The 8,721-nt window shown below is 34.6% G+C and overlaps 1 protein-coding gene across 9 annotated transcripts in view; it reads right to left on the bottom strand.

The window, feature by feature from the left end:
* Window positions 1-24: 24 nt before the first annotated feature.
* The window catches only part of POLK (DNA polymerase kappa), a 36,584-nt gene continuing 27,887 nt past the window's right edge, over window positions 25-8,721 (bottom strand). For 7 of the 9 annotated variants that reach the window (XM_085565981.1, XM_021531818.4, XM_085565979.1 and 4 more), the window contains 5 exons: window positions 7,542-7,638; window positions 6,307-6,478; window positions 4,526-5,485; window positions 3,359-3,410; window positions 1,580-3,208 (listed from right to left, as the gene is read on the bottom strand). In XM_085565981.1, the coding sequence (XP_085422107.1) occupies window positions 3,124-3,208; window positions 3,359-3,410; window positions 4,526-5,485; window positions 6,307-6,478; window positions 7,542-7,638 (1,366 nt within the window). In that variant the 3' untranslated portion in view covers window positions 1,580-3,123. Of the gene's footprint in view, window positions 770-1,579; window positions 3,209-3,358; window positions 3,411-4,525; window positions 5,486-6,306; window positions 6,479-7,541; window positions 7,639-8,721 lie in introns of those variants that run through there. The other 2 variants (XR_014951028.1, XR_014951029.1) reach the window with 2 other exon arrangements.

Here is an 8,721-nt window from a genome sequence, read left to right as displayed (position 1 = left end):
AAACAAACCAAAACAAACAAAACCCACTTTTAAATGGAGACCTTCCTTTAATGTCCCAATCCAAAAATTAGCATCTGTTTGGTCAGCTGAAGTAGCAAGACATATTCAGTAGCTCTGAAATACAGAATTCCAGTGTCTGATAGTAACCCTGACATTATAAGTTTGATCTTCGGTATTTCCTTTCACATAGACAACAATTTTTCTGTAACAGTACATAACTTTTTAAAGTGACTACATTGAATTTTACTTTTAAAATAGCCTTTGATATTTCTATTTCAATATACATACAGGAAAAGTAGTTCCAAGAAAGCAGAACCACCAGTATTCAGCCTCACACAGTTGTAGACACATTGGAGTTGCTTTCTGTAGTTTTTTCTTAAATTAAATTCCACAATCACATTAATTTCCAAGATAACTAACATACCTGTCCATAATCTAAAATACTAAAGAGTTTGTAAATTTAATTAATTTGGATACAAAAGCTATTTGCTCAAATTCTGCTTACCTTAGATAAAGAGATTTCACAGTTCTTATCGCCTTTAAATATTACTGGTATACAGAGGCTGTGATATAAAAAAAATCTTTACAATTGATACACTAGTCTGATATGGCAATTTCACCAACTGTACTTCCAGTAGGTCAATGTAACTCAGCTGAACGAAAAAACAATCCTGGGAAAGTAAATTTAGTCCCATGCTGGAGCATGTGGATGTCTGAGAGGAGCCTGTGACCTCATGGGAAGCTCACACTGGAGCAGGGACCTGCAGACCTGTGGAGAGAGGAGCCCATGCTGCAGCAGCTTTCCTGGTAGGACTTGTGACACCGTGGGAGACCCACACTGGAGCAGCCTGTCTTTGGAGGACTGCACCCCATGGAAGAGTCACCCACACTGCAGCAGATCACAGAGGGCGCTGCCCATGGCATGGACTCATGTTGGAGAAGTTCATGGAGAACTGTCTCCCATGTTGGAGCAGGGGAAAGATTCCTCTCCATGAGCAGGAACAAGGTGTGAGGAGCTGAGCATAACCTCCATTCCCTGTCTCTGTGTGCCACTGGGGGAGGAGGCAGAGCTGAGGAGAGACAGATGCGGGAAAGGTGTTTTAAGATCTTATTTTACTTCTCAGCCTGCTCTCATTTTTTTTAGTGATAAATTCAATTCATCTAATTACATTATCTGATTAGAGCCTGCTTAGCCCATGATGGTATTTCATGAGTGATCTCTCCTGGTCCTTATCTCTCAACCCATAAGCCCTTCATTATATTTTCTCTTCCCTGTCCAGCTGCAGAGGTGAGTGAGCTTTGGGGGCTGCTTGGCATCCAGCTAGGGTCAACACACAATGGAATAATTTACAGTCACACTATAAGTTTTATTTTCACATTAATACCGACACATCCACAACCTTTCATGACAATAGGATAACTCTATGACACTTCCCTGTTAAACAAATGACAAGGCAACTTTTGAGGCTAAGCCAACTAACCTATTTTTTTTCAAGCATGTAAGAGTAGCTTACTTTTTGCTATGTAATGCTTATGTAAAAGTAGACGTTTTAAAGTTATACACACAATGACAAGGTAATACTTACATTCTACACTTTATTGAATCAGAGGTACAAACCAAAAAAGGGAGAGGTGTTCACTTTCTAAACAGCAGTTAGCAGACTTACGCTCCCTCAGCTGCTTTTATGTATTTCCTACCAGAAGTTCCCATGTATGTCAACAGACCAGCTCATGATGAGTGCTCACTGACCCAGTTTGAAAAATTTGACTAAATCAATTTACAGTCTGAACTAGTCCAGCTGATTTGGTCTGAAGCAGGTAAGGGAGCACTGACATGAATTCAAATGACAGAGGTGTGGGTACAGTGACATCTGACAAACAAACAGATAAGCAGGTAGAGATGGTGTAATCATTCCAGCAATTCTGGAAACATATTCTGAACTGGCTTGGGCATTTAATACATACCATGTATACATCTGTTTGTTTAAAAAACAAGCAAATCCCAATACAGTTGAACAACAAAATAGTTGTTTCTACAGCAGCCACATCTTTAAAAGACCTTGCAGTTGAAAAAGCAATTTGTATTTCCTACAGGGCTTGGCATTGTTTGTATAATTTCTAAGAAACATGCTGTTATAATAAATTATTTGTCTGATAAATACTTAATTATAATAAAATACCTTTAAACAATTTGGTGTGAACAGAAAAAATCTAAACAGAGCATTTTAAATATTTGCACTTACATTCTTCTTTCCACATATGCATTCACAGAAGACACTTTATTCAGAAATACAAAGTAACTTAAAAGAGAAAGATAGCTAAGCAATAAGAAGGTTCATTATCTTGTGCTTGCACATAATCCATTAATATTGCACCATGGAACCTTTTATTTAGAATAAATTTAGTGCTACTCATTGGTAACAATTTCAAACTGTAAAAAAATTTTCAGTCCCTTTAGAAAGGCCAAAGATCAAACAGCATTTGTCTGAGTATCCTGGAGGAATCATCTCAATCAACAGATTTTAAAACATTTTTTAAACAAGTGAAGTCGTTGTTTATCTCACCACGACGAGTCCTTCAGATCTGGTCAGTCAGCTCTTACTGAAATAATTTTCAGTAACAATGAAAGCTTGATAGTGCTCTAAGTTCTTGTTCTTATCCTGTGAGACAAACACATTTTTGTGTCCACTACGAAAACAAACATTAGCTGAAATCGAGCCACTCAACTCTTCTTTGTTATCACACAGTTAAACTCATAATTTTATTTTTACAATAGGGAAGACAGAAATTCAGGTGTGGGAAGAAGGCCTTCAGCAAGTACAGTGGGGCACCCTAGCTAATGATTCCTGGGTATTCTAGGGAGCTAAATCAAAGTGCTAGCAAATTTTGATTCTTGGAAACAAGTGGGGAAAAAAGTATTATTCTCCAAAGAAAATAAAATAAAGAAAAATAAAAAAAAAATTATTTTATCTCTTCTCTGTCTCACACATCATGTTCTTGTTACACAGTTATGGAATGGTTCCAAAATGACAGGTACCTGAATCCAGCCCACTGCCAATGCTAAATTAACTTGCAGTCATAAAACTCTATGAAAGTCTTCATATAGAACACGTTGCTATACAATCATTTAAAAAACATTTTGATTGTATGTTTGGAATTGCTTGACTTGGCTTTTTTTGATATTGACTGTGAAGCTGTTAGTCCAGACCTAGGGTTAAACAAAGAAGGAGGAAAAAAAACACAGTAAGAAGTTAAAATACATAATGCATACCAATTCAGGTTTTACCACACTGAATATTTTTCTAGACTTCAGTATTTTAAAACAAGTTGGATACTCAGACTTTCAAAAAACACTTACCTTTTTGTTCCTTGTGATGGATTTGTGCATTGTTGTCCTTTGCTTAAACCTCCTTAAAAGTAATTGAAAACAACCAAAATTAGTTACTTCAATAAAGAATGCTTCAGAAACTACATCGATGGAAGAACTTTTTTTAAAATTTAATCTATCTCAAGCAGATAGCATTTTATTATCTGCAACTTGAACACTGTAGTTTATATTACCATTTTTAAAAGAGAAAACCAAAAAGCCTTTATGTTATTGAATTATAAGCAATTACTTTGAATCTTGTAACACTTTGCAGAAATATTACAGCATAATGTAGTTGATTTTCAAGATGGAAGTTAAAAATCATAGTTTTAATTTTTTTATCCTCCAGGGGGCAGAAAAGAAACTTCACCTAAAGTAAGCCTTCCATTTAAATTAAAACATGTTTGCACAAGTAAAGCAGTATCACTTTGAAAATTTTCTTGTAAAATATTATTATCTTAAGTCTTAATTGTTTTATGAAAATTCTAATACACTAGCATTTTAATTTCTTTTTATAAGGTTCTTAAAATAGATTAGGGACTACTTTAAGCAGATACTTTACTACCTGCATAAGCATTCTAATCTGGCTGAATATGAATTCTTTGTCAAAAAGAGAAACTACTTCAGAAAACATGAATGATAGTCCTGTGGCATGTTACAGGTGAAGTTATGTGATATATTTTATTGGCTATAAAACAGAATTGGAAGTTCTTCCTTTAGGCTCTAGTTCTCATCTCTATTTTTGCCAGCACATGATATAATGAAGCCACTCTGTTAACTGAATCTGAAACAATAAAGGTTGATGATGCTCTCATTGATTTTCATTTTAATCTCAGTGGCCTCACAAACACCTTTCTGAATATGGTTGAGTGTAACCAACATACAACTTCCAGAAATAAGCAGTAATTAATGTGTCACTTTTGTGGCAAATGGGAGAGTATTGACAAACTAACATCACATTCATAAATCTAGTTTGTCATGAAAATCAATTTGATATTTTTTAAATAAAAATGTTCACTCCTATATAGTCCATACTTAAATAAGCTTGTTGAGAAAAAAATTTCAAAGTCCCAGAAAGTTCAAAGTACATCACTGCCAAAGTATCTTAATTGCAAATGCAGACAATTTGAATAATTAAACTAATATGCATATACTTACCACAGAAAACTCTGTTTGAGTTTTCCATATTATAAGTCTTAGTAGGAAAATCCTCTTTTTCTGTCAGCTCCTGGATAAGGCCTTTATTTAAGCAGACATCAACGTGTCTGTTAAATGCTGTAAGATTGGTGTTTTTCTGTTCTGAATTACAAACTGGACAAACAAGAACACTGTCTTCTTTGGCTTCAAAGAAACAGGATGAACTAGCTCCTTCTGTAACTTCAGTCTTGTCAAAATGGTGTTCATTGTCTTGTGATGCTTGTTTGGGGAAGAAACACTGTTTCATACACACGTTTCTAGCAATGTCACTGAGATTGTTAGGCTGTTGTTCACTGGGAGATTTATCAGGTATTATCAGACTAAATCTTTCGGTGCTATTGTCAGTAGAGCTGTCAGATACACTTGCAGACTGGTCTGTTCCTGATAATTGATCTGTTTTATTATTTTGACATTTATCAACCCACTCATTTTTAAATTGAGGAAGAAAGTTAGATGTATTTTCTCTTGAACTGTCATTCTTGGATATTTCCACAGTATCTTTAACACACATCCCACTGAGGCACTCATCAATGTGTCTATTAAGTTCTTCCAAATTATTGCTGCTTTGCTTCTCAAAGCAAACAGGACAGGTGAAGATCTTACAAACATCAGAATTCTGTGAATCTGTGACTTTCTCTGTTTCTTCCATAAAATTTGCAGGTGATTTATCATCCTGAAAGAGCTGCTTACTTCTGCTTTCATTTGGAGAAATATTCTCACTGTTTAGTTGTCTTGCTGCTCGCTTTTGATCAAAAAAACTCCCTCTATGAGCTTCTGAATTTTTTGTGAAATACTCTTGGTTGGCCTTCTCTGGCTGAAGCCTAAGGATACCAATTTCTTTTCCTGATTTTAGGAAACTTGTAATGCTTTTTTGTTGGTATTTCTTTTCTTCTTCAGTTAGAAATCCTGATACTCGTACACCTAATGATGAAAAAGAAACTTATAATAATAATAATTATATGAAACTTGATACTAACTCCTAGTTAAACCCTTTTGAGGTATACATTCACTCAATAAAGGCAAAATTTATCTCTAAAAAATGCTAGACTACTTCCAAATGCATCACAATGTCAATACAATTTTATCAGAACCAATGACTAATCCAACAATATTGTTAATTTTATTACTCTGAAGTTTTAACTCATTGCATTATAGCACAAAGTTATAAATACTGTTACACAGAATTCAGTCTGAAAGTTTTGCATGAACTTCACCCATCAAAACATATTTTTCTTCAGCACTTTCTAGTATCTTAGACAAGTAAACTATATACCGCTCAATGTTTCAAGCAGAACACATAAGCACCTGAAACACGTCTCAGGGTCAAAACACAGAGCTTACTGTCATCAGAAATGTTCACATCTCCTGCAGAACTCTGTACTTTCAGATCTGTAAGCGCTTCTGTTGTTGTGGTGCAAAGCAGATTTAAAAGCTCATTTAAAGCAGCAGAATTAAACACTGCTATGACTCAAGTTTCTACTGTCACGATGATGTGATAGCTGTTGCATAAAAAAAGTACCACCTCAATTAGTAAAACTTCCTAAGTCACCATTCAGCACTCATTAGTAAAACTTCCTAAATTACTCACTCAGCACAGATCTGTTCACTTTGCAAATATTACCAGTAATAGAAAAAAGATAAATGCATTAATACCAGTTTTATTTTAAAGTATGGTGTGTTATTTCAAAACACTATCAGATTTCCTAACTCTGAAAAGGAAGAATGAATTTGAAATATCTTACCCATAAGTCTTATCCGAAGAGGGTGAGGTGCAACACTATCAATTTCTGTTCCTAATAGATCTTTAGCAACAGTAAATATTTCCTCCTCAGTAGAAACAGAAGACAGCACAGTCGAAGCTCTTGTTTTAACTTCAAAGTTCACGTTCTTAAGCTTCAATGTAACAGTTTTACCCTAGGAAAAAATACAATTTAAAAAATGTTTAAAATGTATGTCATATATGGCACAGTTCACATAAAGTTCACATTTTGGCTACAGATGCAACTTCTACCCCACCTAAAAAAAATTATTTCCTCATATGGAAATTTTCAGTGCCAGATATCCTAACTAAAAGTGATATCCCATTACAGGTTCATAGAAAAATTACTTCCTCCTGCACAGTGCTATCACAACTACAGACATTATTTGTGTTTGGCACTGGTATTTCCCTGGCAGCACCTCTCAATTTGTGTGCTCTATAATGTCCATCCAAATGTAAGTAACTAGCACTCTCTTTGGTGCTTTTGTAAGCTTATCCCTTTGTCCTCCTTAGCTGATGGCCTCCCCTTCAACCTATCTTTTGAGACAACCTTTTATGGCTGAAGAAGATTAACAATTATTTTATGTCTTAAATATAATCCCATGCATTACCATAAGACCTTCAAAGAAAATATTTGTTCTTTTCAAGTGAAAAACAGGTATCTGGGGAGAAGGAATAAAGGGACTGTTTCTACTATTGATACTTCTGAATGGTGTGAATAACTTGTCAATAAGTTTGGCATATGTCAAGTTCTTAAACTAAAAAACTGGCTACTGACTAGATCCTGTATGTATACAGGAGAGAAACAGTGTTTTAAATACATTAGTATTCCACAATTGACCAAAGCATGGATTATGGACAATCAGCTCTATTATTCCCTTACAAACATTAGTTTTAGAATAAAATGTTTACATGCCAAACAACTTGATTAATTTTTCATATTTCAAAACTCGTTTTAATTTTTATCCTACACATATTGCTAGATAGCCACTCACACAACAACAAAATGCTGCCTAAGTCATCCTGAACATCTGAAAATTAAAAAATTAAGACTTCTGAAGATAGATTGCATGGCATGATGCTGCTTAAAGCATTTATTCTAAAGCTGTATAGAATTTTTGGGGGTGCAAAGCATCTTTATGCAAGTCATCTTTTAATAATGAAAGTAAAAAGTAAAAAATAAAAGCTCAATAATAATAACCTGAATAATATAAATACCTTAAGTCCCTCTTTCTGTAACTCTTGAGCAAGGTCTCTGCAGAGCTCACGACACAAACTGTACTGGTCTTCTGCTGTGTTTATTTCACTGAATGTTCTAAGACAAAAATATTAACTTTTTCAGTATGAATCCTATAGTATGTTCAGTGTCTGCAATCTAAAAGTATTTTTTATACAGTTAAACAATGAAATAATTTGGTTTCAATTTTTCATGCACTATTTGAAAATGATTCAAATTTAATGTCATCAATGCTTAAGTATTTGCAAGATAGAAGACTAACAGTAAGTGAATTCATAGAGCCAGCCAAGTTATTTGCATTTAATCTCATTTGTACATACTGTATAACATCAGAAGAAAGCGAGGAGCTGGAAGTCAACATCAGAGCCAAATATCAGAAATAAATAATGCACATGCTAAGAAAAAGATGCCAACTAGGATAATTTGTCTAGTCTCAGAGGAGGAAAAGCTATCTTTCTGCCAAAAATGTTGCCAACTGCCTTTGCTACAGCTTCTTGGAACAGAAATTACAGTGTTATCTTTTTGTTTCACATTTGCTTTTCAGTAATAACATCACAGGAAAAGCAACATTCAGTCATTTCAAGAGAAATGGAAAGCAAAACTTACAGACAGCACATGCTTTGGAAAAGTCTCATAGATTATTCCATGTCAAGTTTTATATTTACAAATGTAAGGTCAATAAAATTATAGTGGATTTTGCATCTCTAGGTTATAGTCAGTTTTACCCGACTGTACTGAAAAAGCATCCTCTATTATGATTAACATTCCCCTAAGAATGTTTGCATACTGTCAAACTAATTGGATGAGTATTTCACTGTGGGTCTCATACCACTATCCAAGGAGTAACTCATACTATTTAGACAATTCTGCAGTGATTGAGAAGTTGTGAAAGTCCAAGGCTTGAAAGGGACAGGATAGAGAGAATGCTATTTCAGGGTTGTCTTTTCCCCCATATAAACTAGTTTCATGATCTCAGTAGCCTGTAGGCATTTCTGGTCTAAAACTGTTCCCTTTGAGGAAAAAAAAGAAAGGAAGAAAGCAATACAGAAAGATACTATAAAGATGTCCAAAATATCTGTCTGATTGCAAGGCAGCACAACACTAAAGCCATTAATTTTTCAGCTGTAATGGTACCAAAATCGTATTGGGCTTATTTAAGCT

Source organism: Lonchura striata, chromosome Z, assembly GCF_050655825.1.
Source record: "Lonchura striata isolate lonStrDom1 chromosome Z, ASM5065582v1, whole genome shotgun sequence".
Lineage (NCBI taxonomy): Eukaryota > Metazoa > Chordata > Aves > Passeriformes > Estrildidae > Lonchura > Lonchura striata.
This window is presented reverse-complemented; position numbering and strand designations above follow the sequence as displayed.